The 25247-nt window shown below is 32.9% G+C and overlaps 3 protein-coding genes and 1 pseudogene across 6 annotated transcripts; 2 read left to right on the top strand and 2 right to left on the bottom strand.

Moving 5' to 3' along the window:
- Window positions 1-4236: 4236 nt before the first annotated feature.
- On the top strand, window positions 4237-11460 carry LOC103861168 (phospholipase A1-IIgamma). Its single transcript, XM_033288424.1, has 2 exons — window positions 4237-7606; window positions 10507-11460. The coding sequence occupies exons 1-2, from the start codon at window positions 7316-7318 to the stop codon at window positions 10948-10950; spliced, it is 735 nt and encodes a 244-aa protein (XP_033144315.1). The 5' UTR covers window positions 4237-7315; the 3' UTR covers window positions 10951-11460.
- Window positions 11461-11689: 229 nt separating this feature from the next.
- Window positions 11690-15827, top strand: LOC103861002 (annotated as a pseudogene).
- A 260-nt stretch (window positions 15828-16087) lies between these two features.
- LOC103861167 (factor of DNA methylation 5) lies at window positions 16088-19909 on the bottom strand. 3 transcript variants are annotated; one of them, XM_033288427.1, is made up of 4 exons: window positions 18086-19909; window positions 17834-17989; window positions 17528-17740; window positions 16088-17444 (listed from the first exon to the last, which is right to left on the bottom strand). In XM_033288427.1, exons 2-4 carry the CDS (start codon window positions 17978-17980, stop codon window positions 17211-17213), a joined length of 594 nt encoding a protein of 197 aa, XP_033144318.1. In that variant the 5' UTR covers window positions 17981-17989; window positions 18086-19909; the 3' UTR covers window positions 16088-17210. The 3 variants fall into 3 exon arrangements, with proteins under 3 accessions (XP_033144318.1, XP_009137118.2, XP_033144317.1); XM_009138870.2 differs by having other exon boundaries at window positions 18150-19909; XM_033288426.1 differs by having other exon boundaries at window positions 17834-17999; window positions 18150-19908.
- Window positions 19910-21906: 1997 nt separating this feature from the next.
- On the bottom strand, window positions 21907-24954 carry LOC103861001. Of its 2 annotated transcripts, XM_009138691.3 has the most exons (12): window positions 24818-24954; window positions 24383-24487; window positions 23870-24013; window positions 23674-23778; window positions 23478-23561; window positions 23277-23395; window positions 23094-23195; window positions 22830-23012; window positions 22687-22753; window positions 22553-22606; window positions 22324-22449; window positions 21907-22240 (listed from the first exon to the last, which is right to left on the bottom strand). In XM_009138691.3, the coding sequence occupies exons 1-12, from the start codon at window positions 24824-24826 to the stop codon at window positions 22100-22102; spliced, it is 1239 nt and encodes a 412-aa protein (XP_009136939.1). In that variant the 5' UTR covers window positions 24827-24954; the 3' UTR covers window positions 21907-22099. The 2 variants fall into 2 exon arrangements, with proteins under 2 accessions (XP_009136939.1, XP_033144286.1); XM_033288395.1 differs by lacking the exon at window positions 24818-24954 and having other exon boundaries at window positions 24383-24597.
- Between the last annotated feature and the right edge of the window lie 293 nt (window positions 24955-25247).

The following is a 25247-nucleotide window of genomic DNA, read 5'->3' as shown; positions in this document are numbered from 1 at the left end:
ATCAGTTTCGATTTCCACTTTCCTTTTAAACATCTTAAACTGTGCGAATGCTTCTGACTTTTCACTCAAAAAATGTGCCCACGCCTTTCGACTGTAGTCATCGATGAAACAAAGAATATATCTCTTCCCACTAGGAGATGTGGGACTTATGGGTCCACAGATATCAGAATGGATCAGTTCCAGCGTTTCTTTAGCTCTCCATATACTTTTCTTAGGAATAGCGTTCCTTGGTTGCTTCCCTACTAAGCAGTCAGAGCACGTGAAGCTCTGTTCATCAAATGCAGGAAGCCCTCGTACCATGTTCCTACTCTGCAGCATCTTCATTCCACGATGGCTAAGATGCCCGTAGCGTTCATGCCATAACTTTGGCACATCCTCTGCCACTGTCTGAAAACAATGCTGCTTTGATCTCTCTGCATCACTGGTTTGATCTATCAGCATGAACAGCCGGTTTGCACTCATCTTGCTTTCAACCAGTAGTCCTCTATCATCATGGTATATCTTGCATATGCCCTTCTGAAAGATTACAGAGATGTTCTTCTCTTGAAGCTGTCCCAAACTCAGTAGATTGTTCTTGAGTTCCGGAATGTGAAAGACATTACTAATAGTGAAGTTTGTGTTTCTTAGTACTATCTTCACACTTCCTTTTCCAACAACCTCCATCTTCTTGTTGTTTCCGAGTTTAACAGAGTGCCTAAACTTCTCATCCATTGTTGAGAATAGTTCTCTGCTCCCACTCATATGATTAGAACATCCTGAGTCAATAAACCATGCTGTCTTCTTTGTGGATTCTCGTGCTTCTGATTGGGCCATCAATATCAGATCAGACGTGACTTCGTCCTCTTCTTCTTCAACATAAGCCATTAGCAACATGTCTTCACTGTCCTCAGCATAGTTTGCTTCTTCTTCCCACTTTGGACACTCGTATTGGAAGTGTCCAAGCTTATGACACTTGTAACATTCAACGGTGCTTCTATTTGTGAAGCCTCTACCGCGTCCTCTTCCCCTACCTCTTCCATTAAAGCCTCTTCCTCTGCTTCCTGTTCCTCTTCCTTGAGACACAATCAACAATTTATCATCTTCCTTCTCTGGTTTTCTAAACTTCTGTTCATGTACTACCAGCGAACTCTGCAGTTTCTCTAGTGTGATATTTTCGATCTCCTTAGACTCTTCTATGGAGACTACCACATACATAAACTTCTCACTTAAGGTCCTGAGTATTTTCTCCACCACCTTCAAATCTGGCATCTCCTCTCCATTACTTCTCATCTGGTTTGTGATGGCCAGAACTCTTGTGAAATACTCTTCCACCTTCTCAGAATCTTTCATCTCAAGTAACTCAAAATCTCTCCTGAGCTTTTGAAGCAACGACCTCTTCACACGATCGTTTCCACCGAACTTCTTTTTCATTGAATCCCAGATGATCTTGGATGTTCTCCTGTCCAAGATCTGTTCAAACGTTACCCTATCAATGGATTGATACAGGTAGTGCTTCACCTTGTGGTCACTGGTCTTGGCGTTGTCAAGCACCTCTCTCTGCTCGGTTGTCAAGACTGTTGTGTCCGTCGGTTCCTCATAACTGGTTTCAATTACACTCCATCACTACAAGAAAACGTAAGTTTAACGAGGATAATTAACGAGGAAAAATAATCCTCGTAAAAGTACGTTGATTTTGCGAGGAAAGTACGTGGAAAAAGAGAAGCATCGTTATTTCGTCGTAAGGTAACGACAAAACAATTTCGTCGTAAAGACGATGTAAATTGACGTGGCTTTTACGAGGAAACACTATTTCCTCGTAAATACCACGTAAACTTCGCGAGTTCTTTACGACGAAATACTTTACGTGTACTTAACGAGGAAATTTTGAATCCACCAACTTGGTAATTAGCTCCCGTTTTTTTTGGCCATCCAATTAATTTTCGTCGTAATTTCACACGAGGCTATACTTTTCACACATATGAGTATGGTAGACAGCGGGCGACCAGTAACTATGGAATATGTGTGAAAGGGAAAATAGATTTCTACGGGATCTTGACGGAGATTATTGAAGTCGAATTTCCAGGGATATTGAAGCTGAAATGCGTCCTCTTCAAATGTGAATGGTTCGATCCCGTCGTCAACAGAGGTGTTCGGTCTAACAAATTCAGTGTAGTTGATGTCAACGGTGGACGAAGGTACAACAAATTCGAGCCTTTCATCTTAGCTTCACAAGCAGACCAAGTTAGCTTCCTTCCATACCCTCGAATGAGAGATTCGGGTATAAATTGGTTAGCTGTGATCAAAGTTACACCTCGAGGACGAATTATCAGTGGATAAGAACCACCATTGCAAGAAGAACAGATAAATGAAGTCGAGGAACCTGAACAAGAAATTGATGACATCCTTCTCATTGATCCGCATAATCACGAGTACGAAGATCTTACCAACGATGCCACAGACGAAGCTGTTGAAGACAAGTTTAATGAAAATGATGATGTTTCTAGTGATGACGAGAATGTTGATGTATCCGATTGATGTATTTGATTTTATGTAGTTTGTTTTATGATTAAGATAATGTGGGAGTTTGATTTATGAATAAGGTAAAGTGAAAGTTTATTTTAATTATGAATAAGGACTTGTGGTTTGGGGTTTGGAATATATTATAAATAAGGTTTGAGGTGAAAGAATAGATTGAGGTTCAAGGGTAGATGAGTTTGGGGTTTGGAATATATGAAGTAGAAGATAAGGAAGATGGGGTTTGGGGTTTCGGATTTTAGGGATTTAAACGTAATACTCGTTAATTCCTCGTAAGCCAAAATCGTCGTAAGGTTGTCGTAAGGCCACGAGGAGTTTACGACGAAATTAAAAAAATAAAGAAAGCGGGCCACGCTAATTCCACGCAAGCCAAAATCGTCGTAAGGTTGTCGTAAGGCCACGAGGAGTTTACGACGAAATTAAAAAAATAAAGAAAGCGGGGCACGCTAATTCCACGTAAGACTCTCTGAGTGAATGAAAATAAGGAATTGTGGTTTGGAATGAAAATAAAGATAGGGTTTGGAATATATGAAGTAGAAGATAAGGAATATGGGGTTTGGGGTTTGGGGTTTCGGATTTTAGGGATTTAAACGGAATACTCGTTAATTTCTCGTATGTTAACGTCGAACTTACGACGAATTCCTCGTAAATACCACGTAGGACAGATTCGTCGTAAATACCACGTAGGAGAGATTCGTCGTAAATACCACGTAAAGTAAATGATGAACGCGGCCCACTTTAATTCCACGTAGGACAGAATCGTCGTAAACACCTCGTAACCAAAATCGTCGTAAACACCTCGTACCGTAAAAACTAGAAAAAAAAAAGAAAAAGAAGAAATATACTGGATTTACATGTGGCAAGACTTCCAGCAATTATATTACTTAAGTCTCACCAACATAAATTCCAATATCTTCTTCTCTTCCTTTTTTCTCTAATTTTTATAATTTGAATAGGATTGGATATGAGAGTATGAAGTGAGATAGGGTGTGATTTGGGAGTTTGGGTGTGGGTTGAGAAGGAGAGTTACGGGTATATTTATAGGGAAGCTTTCTTCGGTAATTCCACGTAAGCAAAATCGTCGTAACGTCGTCGTACCTAAAAAATACGGGCCTTTGTAATTCCTCGTAACTTCCTCGTATAATAAAACACGGGCTTTTGTAATCTCTCGCTGTTTCGTCGTAAAAAAAAACACGGGCCTCTGTAATTCGTCGTAAAATTACGAGGAATTTGCGACGGAATGTAATCTTATATATACACCCCGAATGCTCACTCTTTCTTTCCTCTCTACTTCCTCTCTACTTCCTCCCTGTTTCGTTGCAATGGTAAGCCTCTCTAATTCCTCTCTAATTTGGTTAGTTTAGGTAGATTAGGTGGTTAGTATAGGGAATTTAGATAAGTTTACGGATCTTATGTTATTTAGTGTTGATTAGGTGGATAATGTTGGAAAATATACTGTTGACGGAAATTTAAAAAATTAAATTTTTTTCTCAGGTTCGAAAAGGTAGACTTACTGCCCATTACAGAGAGATGTTCGGTGAGCCGGGTAGTCACCAACCAACGACTCACATGCCGAGGCGGATGTAACGGCGAGGAGTGATGAATTCTACCGGGCGATTAACGACCCTTAGTTCTTTTTAATTTCGGTTCTTGTATTATGAATTCAAAACTTATTTACATATAAAATATTTTGGTTTTGATTTTTTTAGAATTTTAATTTTATTAATAATTTAAATAATTTAAATTATTTTTTTAATTATAATTTTTTTTATTTCTGTAAAATAACGAAACGAAGTAAATTCGTAGTTATTTTGCGACTTCTTTACGTGGAAGCTTAACGAGGTTTTTACGAGGAAATATTTACAAGGAAATAACGTGGAAAATTCACGTGGTCTTTACGAGGAAAGCTATCAAGGTATTTACGTTTACTTTACGAGTATTTACTTTCGAGTTATTTACGTGGCTTTAACGAGGAATGGCTTTCGAGGTATTTACGAGGAAATTTAGCGACGTCCTTACGTGGAAGCTTTACGTGGTCTTTACGACGAAATATTCTTCTTCGCTTTTACGACGAAATTATTTTCTCGCTACGTTACGACGAATTAGCGAGGATATATGCGTTACGACAAACGTATAACGACGAAACGGGTTTCCTCGCTAATTCCTCGTAACACTGTTTTTACGACGAAATCACGAGGAAAACTGCCCTCGTAAAACTTGTGTTTTCTTGTAGTGCATAACCCCTTGGCTCGGAAGAAGTTCTCCATCACCTCGCTCCAGTGATCCCAATGGCCATCGAATTGTGGCAGTTTCATCTTATCATCTCCCATCTCTTAGGTTTTTCAACAGAGCTCTGATACCACTTTGTAAAGTATAATGCTCTGTTATCTGAAACTAAAAACCTCTGCGTCTTATTCATAGAAAACTCATGGCTTTATATAGCCTTACAAACTCTAATAGATAACTCTGAAAACTTAGGTCATAAACTAAGATAAGAACTAACAATACTTGAGCCGCAAGACTCGACAAGATAAACACCAAAACAAAACGATAACGACCAACTCCAATCTCTATCACCTCCTTGATTCTCGTACTCCCATTTGCTCCAACACTTTTAACCTTTGGAAAATGGCTGAGTACATATTCTACAACAACACTAATTTCTAAAAATCTACTTCACCGAATGATAGATTTATGATCCATTTAACCGTATGAATCATTGAATATATTGTTATGACATAAGTAGTAAAAGAGTAATGATCCCAATGATCATGCTATTTTGTTTGTTTAACACAGAAAAACATGTTGGGCAACTAGCATTTTCAGGGTAATCGATTTCTTCTAAACGTGACCGTTAGATTTTGTGGAGTCGATAATGAAATGGGCCTTCGCAAAGCCATGTTTTCGACTGAGGACTATTTTTTCACCAAAATATTCAATACTTTCACATTATACAGCAAGTCTGCAATTATTACCTCGTGTACACTTGGCTTTTGTGTATCTGTACAATCATAACTAATTCTATCATATTCAATTTTTAAATCGAACATATTGTAATGACTTCGGGTGTGTCAACTATAGTTCATGAAACTATCAAAATAATGAAACCCTTAAGTTTGGAAGTGCGGCCTTGGGTATGTTTCAAGGGACCGGCGAGAAGACCTTCAAAAGATTCCAAACTATGCTTATGCTCTTGAGAGGGAGCTTGATAATGCAATCATACAAGATTGTACTTGCATATTCTCACTGTCTCATGTGTATACACTGTACAATGATGTTTGCACGAGTGATCAGATCTGAATGGGCCTTGACACAGACAGTGTGAGTTGTGAGCATTGGGAAAATGTTAGAACTTGAAAATTCAAACTGTGATCTCAATCTAAATGTGACAATAGGAATTTAGGATCTAAATGTGACAATAGAAATTTAGGGCATGATATTAGAAAGAGTTTAGTGATTCAATTCACAATAGATGATGACAAATAGAGAGCAAAATCCAATATATTGCTGCTGAGAAATGATATCCTTTAAAGACAAAGTGCATTTGATCTTTCATCAATCATAGAGGACAAAACGTAGCAAGTAGAGAATAAAAACAATCATACCAAACCAACTATTAAATGTAGAAACTATCCCGGACAAAATGCGAAAATACTTCGACTGGCCAACTCTGATATGTTTCATATGTTTAGTACTTGTATACTAGTAACAACGTGAACAAGTGAGCGGAATTATTAGTATATAGACCTCCATGTAATTGAGCTTCCATAGGCAAGAATAAGATAAAGAAATTAAAATATATATAGCAATCCTTAATCCTGATCTCAAATCCTATATGAGTTTTTTCACGGTTTAGCAAACATAGGAGTTTAGCTCAGTACAATTTCAGTTTCAATTTAGTTCCTCATAAAGCATATTATCAAGTAATTTTAACACGAAAGTAAACCAATCGTTTTTTGGTTTGGTAGAAATCAATATTCAAATAAAAATGCTCTGTATCGTGTCTCTCCTTTGTTGTATTGAAACATCTTTCTTCTTGTTATTCAGAAAAAAAAACATATTTCTAAATGACAATTCTATTGTTGTTCAAAAAAAAAATTCCTCTTTAGTTTGGTCACCATTCAAAGTAAAAAAAAAGGAATTGATTGTTCTTTGTATGGAGATATGTTAGAGCATGATTAACCCGGTTTCTTAATTTGAGGTTTTTAACTCATGATTTGACACTTTTCAGCTAAGAGACGGTTCTTATATCTCTTATTTAAGAGATGCTTCTTATAGCTTTTCTTAGTTAAAAGCTAAGAAAATATTCTTAGTCGAAGCTAAGAATCTCACCCTAAGATCATGATTAATGAGGAGTTCTTAAGATGAGGTTCTTAGCGGAATATAAGAAACAGTCTTTTAACTTTTAACTAAATAAGATATTTAAGAGCCGTTTCTTAGTTTTTTAGTTAGAAGTTAAGAGACGGTTTTTTATATTCCACTAAGAACCTCATCTTAAAAATTCTCCATTAATCATGTTCTAAGAACCCAGTTAATCATGGTCCTATGTCAGCTATTGCTTTCCTTAAACGTTAGAAGAATTTATTTTAGATAAATTAAGAAACTGAAACTTTCTGTCTACCAAAGAAAATGTATTATATTGAAGTCTCGACAAGGATTGCAACACGCCTCGATTACGCGAACGATTATTTATATCCACCAAAACCGTACTGTATCTCCAACGTTTCCAACATAATTTATCTTCTTCGATCCAGAGAGCTTATCTCAGCGAGTAGAGAGGAAACATTAAACATCTGATACAATGGACGAAGAAGACAAGAAAGTGACGAAGTGTTTCAGCTTCAAGAGAACAAAGAAGAAGAAGAAAGAAGAGGAGAAATTGATAGTATCTACAGAAATCGCAAAGAGATGGAGAGATCTGAACGGCCAAAACCATTGGAAAGGGATGCTACAGCCGTTGGATCAAGATCTCCGGGAGTATATCATACATTATGGGGAGATGGCTCAGGCTGGTTATGATACTTTCAATATAAACACTGAATCTAAATTCGCCGGCGCTAGCATTTACTCCAGAAAAGATTTCTTTGCCAAGGTAACACTGGAAAATTTCTTCTTTAAAAAAAAAATATAATTTGTTGGTAACTTCTGCTAAAATTAAATTAAATAAAGTACACTACGTTGTAATTGGTAAGCGTTGTCCAAAAAGATTATAATTAACTAGTAAGCTTTATAAACTACAGAACCTAACATTATTATTTTCTTATTCTGTCTTTTTTCCACATTCAGTATGGTTTTAACGCTTTATTATATATCTTTGTAGAATCGTGATTTGTGTTTGGGTTAAAAGAATCATGTTAATTCATGTCAAATCTTGAAATGAATAAAAACGATATGAGGAGTAGAATAAACGATTCATTAGTTTAAATAATTTGATTTTTTTTTAAAAAAGAACTGATTGGTTAATGTTCTAGTGTTAGGCTTAGATTTTAGGGAAATCTTTTTTTTTAGAGCAAAAAAAAGGTAACTATGTCCCTTTAGACTAATCTGTACTACTTTATGTCCTATTAGACTAATTTTTTCGAAAATGGCAGTAATGCCCTTAAAATTGTAATTTTTTTAAAAAGATAAATAATGAGTTCGACAAGCGGGATCGATCGATCCAGCTTTACAAGTTACAGTGGATCGATCGATCCCGATAATTATTCAGAACAAAAAAACGCGAAATATATACTGATCGACCTGGTCCATTTCACTCGATCGGCGAAGGTCGATTCTTTACAGATCGACCGATCCACTAAGGATAGATCGATCGATCCCGTGCCCAGGAAAGAATCCCAAATCGATTTTTTTGGTTTTGTATGATTATATCCGGGTTGATTCCCACTTGATTTGAACCGACTAAGCATGATTTCAACTCTTTAAACTCGATTTCTCTGGGACGAAATCCTTAATTTCCCATTCACGAACAAAGGGGGAGAAAATCAAATTCTCACCCAAACTCGATTTGTCGTTTTTTTTTTGTTCTTTTTCGTTTTTTTTTTTTTTTTTTAAAAAATCGATTTTTTAAAAAAATATAAAAGTGAATATTCTCAAATATTTTGTTTCCATATTTTTAGGAACTGATTTCTTATCCGTAGAATACAACTAATATGTAGAAATCAATTTCTACAGTTTTGTAGAATTATAGTAATTTTTAGAATTTGATTTCTACATGTTTTAGATTTATAGTAAATCTGTAGAAGTCGGTTTCTACATGTTTTAGAATTAGATTAATGTGTAGATTTTGATTTCTAAGAACTTTAGAATGGTAGGTTAAGCGCGGAATGTGTATTCTACATATTTGTAGAATACTCCTATTTACGTAGATCACGTATTCTAAACATTGTAGATTCAATGAAAAAAGTAGATTTCGTTTTCTACTTCGTAGAATGTCATTTCTACTTTTTTTAGAACATAATCTGAAATTTATAATTTTAACTTTTTTATAACTGGAAAATATACCATTAAGTTCATATAGGTATTTTAACAAATGTTACTATTTTTCCAAATTTTTTTTGTTTGTAAAACTATTTATTAAAATTATTTTCATAAATATTAAAGGGTATTATAGGAAAATATGACACAAAATATAGATTAGTCTAAAGGGACATAGTTACTATTTTTTTGCTCTAAAAAAACAGTTTTCCCTAGATTTTAATGCTACAGAGTTTCATTGTAAGGTTTGGAAAAAAATGACCTCATCAATATTCCAAAAACAAAATATTAGTAATATTTTAAGTATTTTCTTTTTATACAGCTAAAAAGAAGAAGACAAAAAATTTGTAACATCTGTGTAGAACATGGTTCGAAGAAATTTAATGTTTAAAAAATATAGCTATAAAAATTCCAAGTTCACTTATTAATCAAGTCTACAATGACTTTTCTTTAATCATGAAAACAATCTTCTTTAATCATAAATATTTAATGTCTCACTGGCAGAGCCCCTCTGCCCTAATTGAGTAAGTGGAAGTCAAATAAAGCAATGGCGGGAGTCCTTGTATAAAATGATTAATTTAAGGCCTCAAAGTGCTCAATAGGTTGTTACTGTTTGCTATTCTCTCTGTTCCAGAAATTAAGATTTTTTAAAATGTTCACGCTTATTAAAAGTTTAATAAATATTTATAATTTAATTTTTCTTTTACTTTATAATACACTTTGCAATAATCTTTCACCAATGAAATTTAATCAATTCATATATTTTTATTTAATGATTCTTAAAAGTATAAAAAATATCTTAAACATATAGAAAATCTATCTTTGTGGAACAAGTAAAAAATCTAAAACATCTTATTTTTGAAAACGGAAAGAATAATAAACATTTATTTTCAATATTAGGACGTCGTATGTTTCGAACATCCATCTTGGGATTGCTTTTCTTTTATAAGTATATATAGAGCATGTGCAGTGACAGAAAAAATGAATTTCTGAACATAATTAATACTTATAAAAAAAATAAAAGGATGAGAAAGAATGTAAAAAGAGTAAGAACGTACAATTTTCAAAAGCTCTTCTGTCATTTGGCAATTTCTGAATGGTAAAATTTCTTTTTAACATTTAAATTTAAATGCTCACAAATAATCATACTTAAATACTAATATAATAATTATTAGAGACTTAGACTGAGAGACTATACACTAATGATGCTCTAAGGGTCAAAACAATTTGGCTTGGAAAAATCAAATTTTTAGTTCTGGATCTGCTTGGTGGTATTTTGTGCCAAAAACGAAGCCTTATTTGTTGCAATGAACAATATAGAGTATTGCACATAACATTTTCTTGTTTTCCGTATATTTTCTCGATTCTACTTTTCTGCAATACCACTTGTAGAGTCGAGAAAACATTTATGTAACAAATAAAGAGAGAAGGTTTATTCCTGTTACGCAAGCAACATAAATCAAACCTTTGATTTGATTCATAACCGGAGGTTTGATTTGATTCTTAAAACACGTACAGGTTGGTTTAGAGAAAGCGCATCCGTATACTAAGTACAAAGTGACCAAGTTTCTATACGCAACATCACAGATCCACGTGCCTGAGTCATTCCTATTGTTCCCGTTGTCACGTGAGGGATGTACAAAGGAATCGAACTGGATGGGTTACGTAGCGGTGACAGACGACCAAGGCACTGCGGTTCTTGGCCGAAGAGATATAGTCGTCGCTTGGAGAGGTTCAGTGCAACCACTTGAATGGGTCAACGACTTCGAATTCGGTTTAGTGAACGCCAAAAATATCTTCGGTGAGAAAAATGATCAAGTACAAATCCATCAAGGTTGGTACTCAATCTACATGTCTGAGGACGAACGATCACCTTTTAGTAAGGCCAATGCGCGTGATCAGGTTTGTTTATATATTACTTATAGTAAATGGAAATATACCATATTTGATATTATATTTTGAGAAGTATCTTAAAGAATCTACCGGACGTAGTTCCGATCTATCCACCATTAGGCTACGCCGAAGTCGGAGAAGAGCTTTCAATTGACACAAGAAAGTCGCAATACATGAAATCTCCAGGAAACTTCGCGACGTTTCACTGCCTAGAATCTTACTTGCATGGCGTTGCGGGGACTCAAGGAACGAGCAAAAGTGACATATTCAGACTTGATGTGAAAAGAGACATTGGACTGGTCAACAAATCAGTCGACGGGCTAACAGACTTGAATGTATGGTCCCAGGAAATTGGAGGGTTCTTAAAAACAAAGGTATGGTCCAGCAAGACGATGGCTCTTGGGTTTTATTGGACCATGAGATCGATGATAATGAAGATTTTGAATTCTGATTTTATTCATTTACTATTTATTTGTTTTTGGGTGTTTTTTTTGCTAAAATTTGGGATGTCGATGATTGGAAAAAACTATATATGTATTTCATCTTTTAAATTTGTATATTTTTTTTTGTTTGTTTGAAGACTTCGTATGTATATATAGCTCGATGATCAAATCGCGTCATATAATCAAACTGTCTACGACTAAAGCAATAATCAACTATCCCTAACTTGTAAACCTAAATAAGTTAAACATGTTGGCTAGCAATTGTCAATGTCACTCTTAATTAATTATATAAAAGAAGTACAGTTTGAAAAGTTCTCTGTCAACTTGCACACCATGTGTAGTCTCACACCGTCACACGTCCTGAATTAAATGATAGAGAGAGAGAGAGAGGGGGGGGGGGGGGGCAAAGATGGCAGAGAACAAAATAGTTGACACAACTAGGTTTTAGGATTTGTTTTTATTTATTACTTGGTCGTTATTGATTGAAATAGTCAGGATTATCGTCATGATATGTTTACCAAGTAAGCTTATCATACATATCAATCTTTTCTCCTCAACATTGTATATCTTTCCATATACTTTTTTTCTTCAGGAAATTGAAGGTCTCAATACTTATTTTGCTCAATAGTTCAAAGTACATATCTATCAACGCAGATCCCTACAAAGAGTAGTTCTTGAGAGTTTAAGGGTTGCGAATAATTTTTTTTCTTAAATTAATAAAATATTTTTTTAACAATTTGGAGGCGATGTAGCTTATTCATATCAACTCTTTAAAATTTGTGAACAAAGCTGATATTTAACTTGGATATGCGCAATACCAACCATATGTAACCAGATTATGTTAATGGTTAATACTTAAAATTCTTAGTAAATTAGGTATCTCCATATGGTATGACATAAATTTGTTATATCAAAGGTTTTTTTGTGCTAATCAGTTGCATTTGACATATTCAGAGCTTCCAAGTCAGAGTCAAACGAAGTCGAATAATGTATAACTCGTATGGTATCGTCTTCAAAGGGAAAGAGAAAATGACGTGAAAACGAAGGATTTGTTCTAGTCAATGATGAAAATTTGAATATGGCGATACCAAACTTATATAAAGAGGCATACTCTTCATGAAGTCAGAACAAGCCCTCACACAGGACAAGTAGAGCTTACTTTACTCTCCTTGCATCTCAAGTCATCTTTTTTTTTTTAAAGCTCCTAAAACCAGCAAAAGAGAGAAAAGAAAAATGGAAAACGCTTCGACTGTGAGATTCTCTAGCTGTCGAGGAGTTGCGTTCGAGATAAAACCTCATGCAAACCCTTTCGCTATCGATCCAACTGATCAAAACCGCAACGCAAACGCTATACCCGAAAGTAGAAGGTTTCGACTTCCATGGGATTTCATGAGAAACGCCTCAAAAGTTTTCCCTTCGTCCATGCAACACTCTATGAGCCGAGCCAGCAGCCATTTCTGCGACTTAGACTCCGACAACGAGGAGGAGGAAGAAAGAGATAGTCTTTACTACTTAGAAGAAGGTGGAATCAAGGAAGGAGACGAACAACACGGTGAAAACGACGAGAAGGCAATCCTTGCTTCTTCCGCAAGCAAACACAGTGAGAAACCGCAGCAAACGCCTATTCCAAAGAAACGCGCTTCAAGACTATCAATCATACTTCTTGATCAAGGCTTATTCACCGTTTACAAACGCCTCTTCGTCGTTTCGTTGTTCCTAAACATCCTAGCTCTCGTCCTCGCAGCCACGGGACACTTCACTTACGCTAGAAACAGAGCATCTCTGTTTTCAATCGCAAACATTCTCGCCCTAACTCTCTGCAGAAGCGAAGCCTTCTTGAGACTCGTGTTCTACCTAACCGTGAACATCCTCGGACACTCCTTTGTCCCCGTCCGCATCAAACTCGCGGTCACATCGCTCTTACAAAGCCTCGGGGGTATCCACAGCGGCTGCGGCGTTTCCTCAATCGCATGGCTCTTCTACGCTTTGGTTCTCACTCTTAAAGACAGGGACAACACTTCAACAGCGATCATCGCGGTTGCGTCCGCGATTCTCTCTCTCCTCTGCCTCACTTCCTTAGCCGCGTTTCCACTTGTTCGTCATCTACACCACAACGTCTTCGAACGTGTCCACAGATTCGCTGGCTGGTCTGCTTTAGGTCTTGTCTGGGCGTTTGTAGTTCTGACGATATCCTACGATCCAATATCAAGATCTTACAGCGATGATCTCGCCTCGAAGCTGATCAAAACGCAAGAGTTTTGGTTCACGTTAGCGATCACAGTCGCGATTGTGCTCCCTTGGTTGACTGTGAGACGCGTTCCGGTTGATGTTTCATCTCTCTCGGGCCACGCGTCGCTGATAAAGTTTAGAGGAGGCGTCAAGTCAGGGATCTTGGGTCGGATCAGTCCATCTCCGTTGTCGGAATGGCATGCTTTTGGGATCATCTCTGATGGGAAGACATCGCACATGATGTTAGCTGGTGCTGTCGGCGACTTCACCAAGTCTTTAGTCTCGAAACCTCCGAGTCACTTATGGGTCCGTACGGTTCACTTTGCTGGCTTACCTTATCTGGTTAACTTGTATGACAAGGTAAATAAATTTTCTCTTAAACTTATAATTTAACTGGTTACAAATTTCAACAGGTTATTTGTTGGATATTTGACCATTTTAAATAGATTTTTAATTAATTTACAAAAGCAAAATAAATCCACCGACATACCAGTTGAGCATTAATAGCTCTGAATATATTATTGTAGGATTTTTATTTTAAACTTATATTTGTAGAAACTAGACTAGGCAAAATTCTTGTGAAAAAACTTTGATGATCAACAAAATTATAAGTTTAATAAAAGCTGTTATTATTAAGTTTTGTATTTTTTTCAACTGAAATACCATTACAAATTTAACGCATTATATATATATATATATATATATATATATATATGTATATATATATATATATATATATATTTTTACAGGTGTTACTTGTGGCGACCGGTTCAGGGATTTGTGTATTTTTATCGTTTCTCATGCAGCAGAGTAAGGCCGAGGTATACTTGATATGGGTGGCTAAAGGACTAGATGATAATTTCGGGACAGAGATTGTGAACAGGATTAGAGATTATCCTCATCAAGACAGGATCATAGTTCACGATACTGCAATTCTAGGGCGACCTAACGTGTCTGAAATGACCGTGAAAGCTTCCAAGAAGTTTGGAGCTCAAGTTGTGATAGTTACGAGCAATCCTGAAGGAAGTCGTGACGTTGTTAATGCTTGTAAGGCTTCTGGTGTTCCTGCTTTTGGTCCCATTTGGGATTCTTAGATTACTATTTCATTTTACCTTTTCTGATAATTTATTCTTTGTCTCGCATGCAAAATGATGTAGAAGATTTGTGTTTCGTAATATAAATGTATACTATTAAGATTTAACAAAAAAAGAAACATACGATACGACGGACTATATAATATTAATATATACCACTACTATGGGAGCTGTGTCCACGTTGAAGTGAAAAAGACATTTGTCTAAGCTCTCTTTATAATGTCAAAATTTTGGGACCCCTAATTTTTATTTATTTTGTATTTAGTAAATATAATTAGTTAGATTTAAACCAAATTTTTGAGATTCAGTTTTTGTTTGAAACCATTTTTTGTTATAATCTGTTTTAATTAAAATCCTAGAGACTTTAATCTTATATATTAAAACAGAAGTCACAACCTTGATTTATGTGTGATTTTTTTTAAAAATGGACCTAATAGATCTTTTACTAGAAAATCATATTACATTTAATCTCTAATCTTATCATTATTATAAATCTAAATAACTCACTTTCTAGATTATAGGAACTAAATAATATATCTATAACACAATATTGCTATATTATAGGAACTAAATAACTATTAATCCTTTCCAAGCAAAAAAACCGTGATATGGAAACTCTGTTATCAATTTTTACTTCCATATCATGTACCGTCGTGTTTGAAAGAGACTGCAAGGAGCAGAAATATTTCTCGAGACTTCTACACGTAATCAAGTACATTGTTAAAACTAAACTGATTTCACATTAATTTGTGTTTTGTATATAGTTCATTTACAAAATATATTTAAATGTGTAATTAAATTCTTTATAAAATTTATACATGAAGCTTTAAGTTTAGTTTTTGTTAACTTTCTTATTTTGTGAAATGTTTTGATTATCTTTGGAAATGATAATATTTTAATATTTTCCAAATTATATTTCTATTTATCTATTCAATAATGAAATACTAATCCAACAAAAAAAAATATATAAAAAGAAATAAACACATATAAAAGTTTGAAACAATCTATTTGATGGAGAACAAGTATACTCTAATATTATTATGTTTGAACAACCTTAATATACTCGATAATATAAATCTATGAAGCTGAAAGTTTCATTTTTTAATAACTTGTGAAAGTTTGAAACAACCAATTCAATAGAAAAATATACGGTAAAATTATTATGTTCTAAAAATTAATAGACATACTTCATATATATTATAATATATACCAATTTAGAATTGAAAAAAGTGTTTATATAAAAATAAAAAAAATAAACACCCGTGCGGTTGCACGGGTCGAGATCTAGTTGTTTTTTAAAGTCATCAATTTCTAAGTTCTAACCCATGCAAATTAGGATGATTTGCTGAAAAAATCACAGAAATAAAACTTGATGCAATTTTGTTGATTATTAAGGTCTTATCTATTATTATCTAGTTATATATATTTTGTATCATTTTCATTGAATATAAGTAAATGTAAAAATATGTAAACATCTTATACAGTAACTTAGTTTTAGAGACTTAAATATTCTTAAAAGTATCATCATTTTAATAAACAATTTTAACCTTCATTTTTATGTTACTAATTTAATATTTTCCATCCCATTTTATACACTATGATAATTTGGTGAAAATTTTCAATGAACCAATATAAATTAATCAAAATTTTTACATTCTATACTTTATGTATCACTTTTTATTTTCTAATTTTTAGTCCATGTGGCAAAAATAAGTTATTTTGAATTATTTCATTTTATATATAATATTCATAAAATTATGTAAACAAAAAATATTGTCTCGCCTCAGGCCCCTATATCTCTTCGCACGACACTGACTACTATATATAAGACCTAATCAAACAGTGATACTTTGACTTAGTTCTCATATATACAATATTTGACCAATTCGTAATCCATAATATCTGAGGTTTTTTTTTTCAAAAACGTTCTTTTACAGAACCTTTTTTTGGCACACATGTTCTTTTAGTTTACCATTCATTTGTTAAGATATTTTATTTTGGTTGTCTATTATAGAGGAAAAAGTTAACAGATCAACAAATATGGTCCTAGCTAGAATCATTGATAAATTAGTTTGTCAAAATTCGAAGAGATGAATACGAAAGCAAAAACTTAGGAAATTTATCTCAGAGTAGTCCAAACTCAAATATTATAGTCAACAACAAATTGTTGTTTTATCGTTAAGAATAAGAAATGGATATACACAACAAATTGATTGTTTTATAGACCGCGTTTCGCAGCCGATGATAGTCTGAAGTTTAGTCTCTCATATGGGCAAAGATTGAAGCGTCTCACATTTCCTTTTAATACGGAAGAAAAACAAAAGAAACACATCTTGTTTCTTACAAGATAACATGTACATAGTTTGCCAGAAAAACGCACGACCTTAGTTTATATTCATAGGAAATACAAAAGCAGCAATTCCAAACGAAACCTCCATGCATGGGTTTTAAATGGCTTAACACAAAGTGAGAACCACAAATTAAAAAGAGAACGCTTAAACTTAAGATTCCTGAAGCCACAAACTTGCTACAACGATCAACCAATCAATCAAAGGTGCTTGCTTCAGGTTCGTTTGCGTTTAAGATTTTTGATCTGATGCTTCATGTGAGCAATAATCCCTTCCTTGACTGTCGCTTTTCTCCCATGTTGAAAATTCCACAGTACAGGAACTGGATACCTGCCACTTCCATTATACACGTACAGTTCTTCGAGTGCTGTCTTGACTGCCTTCTTCACGTCTTCTCCCCACTCTTCACTCAGATTCTTAAGTTTCTCATCTTCCTCATCCACAACGCCCTACCGACAACATAACAAAGTCAAGATCCGCAAAACAGACAGGAGTGCTGAGAAAGAAATCAAATGGAAGAACATAACAAAACCTCAATTTTATCTCCAGATCTCTGAATTTTAAATGGTTCCCATCTTGAATCCATGACCATTTTCTGCCATTCAGAGCAAAGCCTGGCGTGTTGCAGCGCAACGTCTTGGCCACTGAATCTCTGCTCGCATACTTTCAGGAAAGGTTTTTCATCAACTCGTCCCATATTCTTCACTCTGATCGTCGAACTTTCATCCGATAAGTCTCTTAATCCCTGCAGATACATAAACATAGGTAAAACCACCATACAACTTATTATTTTTATTATTATTATTAGAGCATTCAAGAAGATAAAAATATATATTACACTAATCAATTCTTTGTGTGCTTCTCGGATCTCATCATTGCTTTCGCATAGTTTTTGGCAGAGTTCGGAGTTTGCATCTTCTAAATCACTACGCTCCTCCTCCAGATCCATTATTACTTTCTTCAGCTCTTCATCCTTGTCGTTCATCTTAGACTTCTATAAGTATCTAAGTCAGTGACAAACATTAGAAAGGCTTTGGTAAAGGCAACAACATACTACGATAACTAAATATGCAAATATGCTCATTCTCACCCTCTTACAACCCAGAATCAAAATCAGAATAAGACAGAAAAGAATGCCGATATCAGAAGTTTACCTTTGATTTGTGAAAACTAAGAAACCCTTCGATTTCGTGTCCCTTCGAGGAAGAGAGATCTATTTAAACAAAACCTAACCCAGACGACGTCGTTTTCACATAATGATAAATAGGTCAAGGATCACAATTCACCTTATGGGTCAAGCTCAACGTCAAGGACCCAAGGTCAAGGGTCACAACATTAATCAGGACTAGACATTTTATCCGTTAAATTTGATTTGATTCGTTATTCGTTTCTATTCGATCCGAAAATTCTGGATATCTATAAACTTTCAAAGCAAAGCAAATACTAAAAATCACTATCCGTTAAAATCGAAGCATATCACAAATATTAAAATTTTGGAAAGCGGATATCCGATGCGATCCGACAACATATAAATACATGTATATCTTGATTATATTTAAAGTTTTTAATGTATAAAATTATATAATTATTATTCTAACATATGATTTGATAAATTTTATTCACATTATTACTTATATAAAAGTACTACATAAAAGGAAGAGCACACATTTATTGACAATAATATTTTTTTCTTAAATTTTTTTGTTACTATAATTGTTAACTAAGTTGAAAAAATTTACAAAATACGTAGATTCACTATTTCTTTTAATTTTTATCATGTATATCCTACAAAAAATATTTTACAAAACAAATTTGCATCAAATTTGTCAGATTATTTGTATTAATCAAAACATATAAGATATCTGTAAGTATTCGTAAATATCCGCAAATATCTATTTATTTTTCGGATATCCGTTTTTCCGAATATCCGTATTTTTCCGAAACAAAACAAATCGAAAAATTAGTATCCGTGACATACAAAGCAAATCACAAATACTTTCAAAAACTCGAATATTCGATCCGTGCCCAGACCTAACATTAATGTTGAGATCCGCGAGTAGAAGACCTGTTTTAACCTCTCATCTTTTTGAACTTTATCTTCCACCTCTTTCATCTTCTATTTTACTTGATCTTTTTTGGAAAGACTTCTTTATTACTTGCTGTACATCGGAAACTGTAAATTCCAAGTTTTACTAACCCAAGTTGGTCGTTCAAAAAAAAAAAAATTAATCCAAGTTTTTGTTTAATGGGACTCTGCATGTGTTTTTTTTTTTTTTTGAAAGAAAGGACTCCGCATGTATCTTCTTTGACAAAAAAATCAATTTATATTTTTTTTAAAATATCAATCGAAACTGTAATTTTCGTACAAAATTTATGTTTACATGATTTATTTAATTATTGTTATTAAGTGATTTAATTGTTGATTAAAATAATGTTGACTTCTACCATTAATATTTTTTAATTCAAATATTTTTCAGAAGAGTTATTTTCAGTTTTTATCGGAGGTAAAAAAATTTAATGTTGATCTTATATATCTATAATATTATCTGAGAAGTCAGTTTCCTACATGTCGTTTTGACATTCATTTTTAGAGTGGTCATTTACAAAGTTATCCCGCATGATTGTAATTTCTTACATAACTGACATATATTGCAATAACTTGTACTAATTTTTTTTTACTTAATAAATTGAGAAATACTCTAGGATATCCCTAAAAAAATTTGTGTCACAAATATTGACTCTAAGTATTAAAATGGTAAAAAAATTTCATTAAAGAGATAAATATACATTTATACTCCTAAGGTTAACTAATACAAACCTTAGGGTTTAGAGTTAAGGGGTAGAGATTTGGGATTGAGGTTTAAAAATTTTATAATAAAAAATAAATATTAAAATTTTGAAAATAAAAATTAAAAAAATTGATTCAAAAATTATTTTCCAATTAAAAAAGAAAATTTGAAAAAAAACAAAAAAAAATTTGAAAAAAAAATTTATAAAAAAGTTCGAATTTGAAAACATATAATCTAAAACTATATAAATTTTTTTATATATATATCTAGGGTATTAGGGTCTTTTTACCTATTAAATGAAACATTTTGGTCATTTTTCTCCTTGTGGTCTATTTTTGTGATCAAAACTTGAAAATGCTCTATTTAGGAGAATTGCCCTAATAAATTTCTAATTATGATTTTTTTTTTCTTAAACAATTCACATAAATAGGAATATGAATAAATAAGAAAAGGAAATATTCATAAAATATGATATATATATATATATATAATTTTTAATATAAAACTTATTTCTTTTCTTTCTTATATTTTCCCAAAAAAACATAAATGGAAACACCTACAAAACCATATATTTTATAATTCAAAATGTGTGATTGGATCGAAAAGAGAATAGTATTTTACCATAAACTATTTTGATTCTATAAGTAGAAAAATATAAATATATTATAAATGACATAAATGAATCATATAATATCATATTTTAAAAATGTTTGTGTTACAATTAACTTAAAACTAAATAAATATTCAACATGTTACATTGAAAATTAAAATTATTATTGTGGTTGATCACAACTAAGTTAAGGAATCAATTTCATCAAAAAAGTTAAGGAATCAAATTTATTCAATTTTTGAATATCATGAAGTTTTAAAAAATTAATTGAACAATACATTTTTAGAATATCAGCCGTTAGCATTGCTTATACAACTCTAAATAAATACCATAACACTATATTTTATTAATTTTATCGAAACAACAGATACTTTTTTTATAAATTTTATAAAAATATTTAATAATATAAAAAAATGTAATTAAAATTAATCTTGTTTTAGTATAACGTAAACCAAAGAAAATTATGACTCAATTTAAAAACTGACGCAATCAAATATACCTGAAATATAACAACTAAACCAATATCCAAATCCTTATATTTATATTATTAAAAAACCAATTTCATAAATATAAATTACAAAATGACTTAGAATCGATAAAAATGAAAGAAAAAATACAACAAATTATTACAATTTACTAATTCTACAAATAATTTATATCATATGAACGTTTAAAAAACTAATGATCGTATTTTATGAAATTTAATTTTGACATAATTTTAAATTTTCTATTTATTTCGAAATAATTTATATTAAACTATACAAAATATTTTAAAATTTTTAAAATAAGAACCAAACAAAATTAAATAAAAATAATTCGATACATTTAGCCTAATTATAAGACATCAAGTTTCATTTTGAGAGAAATATATGCAGTTTATAGCAAACAATCCAGATTCTTTCAATAAAACATAGGTCTAATTAATATAATGTTCAATTATTTTTACATATTTAAATTACAAATTACTTAAAACTAACTAACAGTTGAAACGAAATATTTATAACTTGTATGATTTTTTAGTAAATATTTATATGTGTGCATGAGCTTTGAAAAATGTATTGATTATGTTTGGTTATGCAACTCCGAAACAAAAAAATCCTATTTATTACAAAATATGTATATTGAATTATAATTAATTTTTAAAAAATATATTACACGAGATAATAAAAGAAACAAACAAACTTACCTTATAAAATAATCTGATTTTAACCAATTTAGAATCAAAGAGACGCTTATGGTTCAACTTAGAGCAATAGATACAGTCTAATATATATATATATATATCCAAAAATAATCGAACTAATTAGATTTTTTAAAAATAAAATCATGTGTACATTTGAAATAATTTTTATTTATTTTCATGTATGTAAATTACTAAACCATATAATACATGATCAGAATATTTTAATTTTTACATTTACAATTATATATTATCTAGAATATTGTTCCTAACCGTATGATTATTTTAAAAATTATTTTTGTTTTAAATTGTGGAACAAAATCTAGTTAATATAATATCATCAACAACAAAACTACATTTATGTGGTCCAATACTAAACGCAAGTACATACACTGATTCTTTTGCCTAATGTACCAGAACAATGGTATGTATACACTAGACCACAAAATAACAAGAACACAATCTCAAAAGTCTATTTGCGAATGTAATCCGGTCTTGTTCGGTTTACATACACCGCTTAGGTTTTCAATATGGATCGACCCAACATATATCATCCTCCACAGCTTTCTTCCAACGTTCCTTGAATCTCTTCATCTCCACATATGATTTCCTCCTCACTTCTGGTCTATTATCCACTTCACGAGACTCTGATGATTCTTGTGAAACCTTCTCAATAAAAATAAGATTATCAAAACATATATTTCACTTCAAGAAACATATACAAAACACTTGAAAAAAACTTGTCGTACCCGTGATTTCGGGTTTGTCTCATTCCGTGAAGAGCTTGAAGCAGTTACAACCACACCCAGTGTGGGAAGACCGTAATGCACTATGTACTCCGCATCAACAACACCTACATTTTTCTTCCGATCACCCTATCCACGACCAAGAATTTATTTTAATTAAGAACCGAGGTAGTAGATGGTTATTAACTTATTAAAAGCTGTTAAGAAAACATAAAAGGTAAGGAAAACTAACTTGAGCACAATAACCAAGCTGCAGATCCAAGCCCCAGGCATGTATCAAATCGTTCTGCATCGAAAACGAACGCATTAAAACTATGAGGTCATCCTAGAGATAGGCAAATAACCAAACGAAAACCAAAAAGTTACCTGAATCATATACCAAGAGCATCTCCATGCTGATCTAGAGAAAACAGGTGCCATCATTTCTACCCACCTAACAGATCCATGTTACATGTTATAACCGGAAATGAGAGGAAGAGATTCACCGAACATTATTATAAAACTTTTACCCGGTGCAGGGAGGATCAGTGCTACGATCATCGCAACGCACACTGCCTTTGTTTTTATACATACGTCTATGAAATTTTAACTTCTTGCGACGAGCGGTGATAGGATAGTGCACCTTTGTTTTTGTAGTGTCAAGAGCGGGTTGCGATATCTCAAAACCTTCTTCTTTGACAATAGATAAGTATCTAATAATACAAAGATCTCATCATGCAAATAAAAAAACAAGAAAGATAAAAAGAAACAAAAGCATAGATTTGGTGGAGTACCGTTGAGGATTGAAATGAGCTACACCAAGATCTTCGTCCCAAAGAAATATATACTCATACTCTGCAACTATATCAGGATGCAAGAACCGCTTGGCGAACCACCTGTGGCATTAACATCATGAAACTATTGGATATTCATAATATTATGCGAAAAATATATTACAAAAATTTCAAGAAATGAACCATTTCGTTTGATTCATCACGGAAACATGAATTGCATATTCATTCCATGGATACTGCTTCCAATCTTCCACAACACCGTCGTAATGAAAAAGCATGACCACAAAATCTCGAGAATGAAACTGAAATCAAAGCATTTAGTACAGTTTCATTAACATAAAAGGGCTAAAAATCTTATTGAGTGAAAAAAGACAAATACAAAACCTTTTGGATAACATTGTTGACTATATCCTTTTGCTTGATTCCAACTGCCATGGCTAACAAACTCATTGCACGGTTCGGGTTCCCCTGAAAATAAACCGAGAAAGTAGAACATACGACAAAAGATTAGGCTACATAAACAAAACAAAAAAGTGAAATATTACAAGTATTTTGAGGAAATCTATGACCAGTTTACTACCTTTTTATTGTGACGGTAGTTCCATAGATGTTGCGGTTCCAAGTTTGATGTTTTGACGATAATTCCCTGCGGTAATGCCTCAGTACCCAATGGCTTATTGAGATTCTAGTGAAAAAATATTAATCGTAAATTTTAGGTATCAAAAAATCTTACAAAGAAAACTAAACAAAACTTAGCTTATTCTTCAAAAACAAACCTCGCATGTAGGGGACGTTGCGTTCTGCATCTTATCAGCGACGTTATGTATCTTATCAGTGACGTTATGCATCTTATCAGCGACGTTCTGTATCTTATCAGTGACGTTATACATCCTATTAGTGATTTCCCATCTCAGCAATTTCTGCAAAAATTTAAAATAATTATTATACCAAAATCAGAACAATCTATCTAGTATTAACTATAAAACTTGAATTCTTCAAGAATAATCATGTTCTTCCATGTCATGGAAAAATAGTCAACACTGATTACAATCGATAACACTGATTACAACCGAGAAAAGGGAAGTGTTAGACCATCTCCAATGGCACACAATAACTTTTTCTATATTTCACTCTAAAGTAGAGTAAATATGGTTCACTCTATAATAGAGTGAAATATAGAGTAATGTTGTTGTGTTACTCTATTTTTGTGTACCATGGAGATGCCCTTATAAAACATAAAATATAGCTTACGTGTTGTCAAATACAAAAAGAAGAAGAAGAGAATTTACCTCTTTAAATTCTTCATCAATATAAGCATTTCCAATGAAGTAAGCACCACAGATCAGAGCAGTGGTGATCAAGATACTACAGAGACATGATCTATTCATCGAATCCTGCAAATTCACAGACATCTCCAGATAAGAAAACAAAGAACAGAGCCTAGAGACAGAGTCCGGCATAACATTACATATCGGAACACTTAAATCAGGTTTTTATTAAACTATTAAAAACGTGTCTATTAAGAAAAAACGTAAAACTAATTTGCTGAGGTTATATGAACAGCACATGATATATGAACATGAAAAGAGGGCTGTAGCTAATGATTCCGTTAATCACGTAATCTAATTTTTCATCGTCAACGATTAACCAACCATAAACACACACAAAAATGTAAATATGAAGTGAAAGGAGACGAAAGAAAGAAGAAGAGAAGCTTTGTTCACCTGTTTCATCGAACCTTTTGGATAAGGAAGAGGAAGAGACCCCAGAAAAATCGAAGAAGAAGAAACGAATATCCCCTATCAACTTCTCGTCTAAAAAAGCTTATAATGAGTAATGAAACTCTGACTCTGACTTTTCTTCTCCCGAGTTTTGACCCCATAAAAGGAAAAAAAGTCTCAGAGAAGCTTTACAAAATAAATTTAAAAACTACAAAATCATTTCAACTTTGCTTCAAAAAAATCAAAAATAAAAGCTGAAAAATACGAACAAACATAAAAAAATGTCGAAGTAGAATCTGAAAACTGATGATAACTGTAGTTAGAGAGACACGTTTTGTGAGATCGTGGAGCAACTCAAAGGTTTCCAGGAGAGAGTTACTATTGTGTTTGAAAGTGGCAAGTGGCGAGACACGTGTTTCATTATCATTGGTTA

The sequence above is a fragment of the Brassica rapa genome, chromosome A03, assembly GCF_000309985.2.
Source record: "Brassica rapa cultivar Chiifu-401-42 chromosome A03, CAAS_Brap_v3.01, whole genome shotgun sequence".
Lineage (NCBI taxonomy): Eukaryota > Viridiplantae > Streptophyta > Magnoliopsida > Brassicales > Brassicaceae > Brassica > Brassica rapa.
This window is presented reverse-complemented; position numbering and strand designations above follow the sequence as displayed.

Excerpts from the sequence above, each read along its gene's own strand:
- LOC103861168 (XM_033288424.1), top strand. The coding sequence starts at position 7,316 with ATGGACGAAGAAGACAAGAAAGTGACGAAGTGTTTCAGCTTCAAGAGA. Across the intron at positions 7,607-10,506 it reads GAAAAGATTTCTTTGCCAAG|GTTGGTTTAGAGAAAGCGCA; the intron begins GTAACACTGGAA and ends AAACACGTACAG.
- LOC103861167 (XM_033288427.1), bottom strand. The coding sequence starts at position 17,980 with ATGAACGACAAGGATGAAGAGCTGAAGAAAGTAATAATGGATCTGGAG. Across the intron at positions 17,741-17,833 it reads CACACAAAGAATTGATTAGT|GGATTAAGAGACTTATCGGA; the intron begins GTAATATATATT and ends ATGTATCTGCAG. Across the intron at positions 17,445-17,527 it reads GATCTGGAGATAAAATTGAG|GGCGTTGTGGATGAGGAAGA; the intron begins GTTTTGTTATGT and ends TGTTGTCGGTAG.
- LOC103861001 (XM_033288395.1), bottom strand. The coding sequence starts at position 24,553 with ATGCCGGACTCTGTCTCTAGGCTCTGTTCTTTGTTTTCTTATCTGGAG. Across the intron at positions 23,196-23,276 it reads GTGATGAATCAAACGAAATG|GTGGTTCGCCAAGCGGTTCT; the intron begins GTTCATTTCTTG and ends TTAATGCCACAG. Across the intron at positions 22,754-22,829 it reads ACTGATCCTCCCTGCACCGG|GTGGGTAGAAATGATGGCAC; the intron begins GTAAAAGTTTTA and ends TGGATCTGTTAG.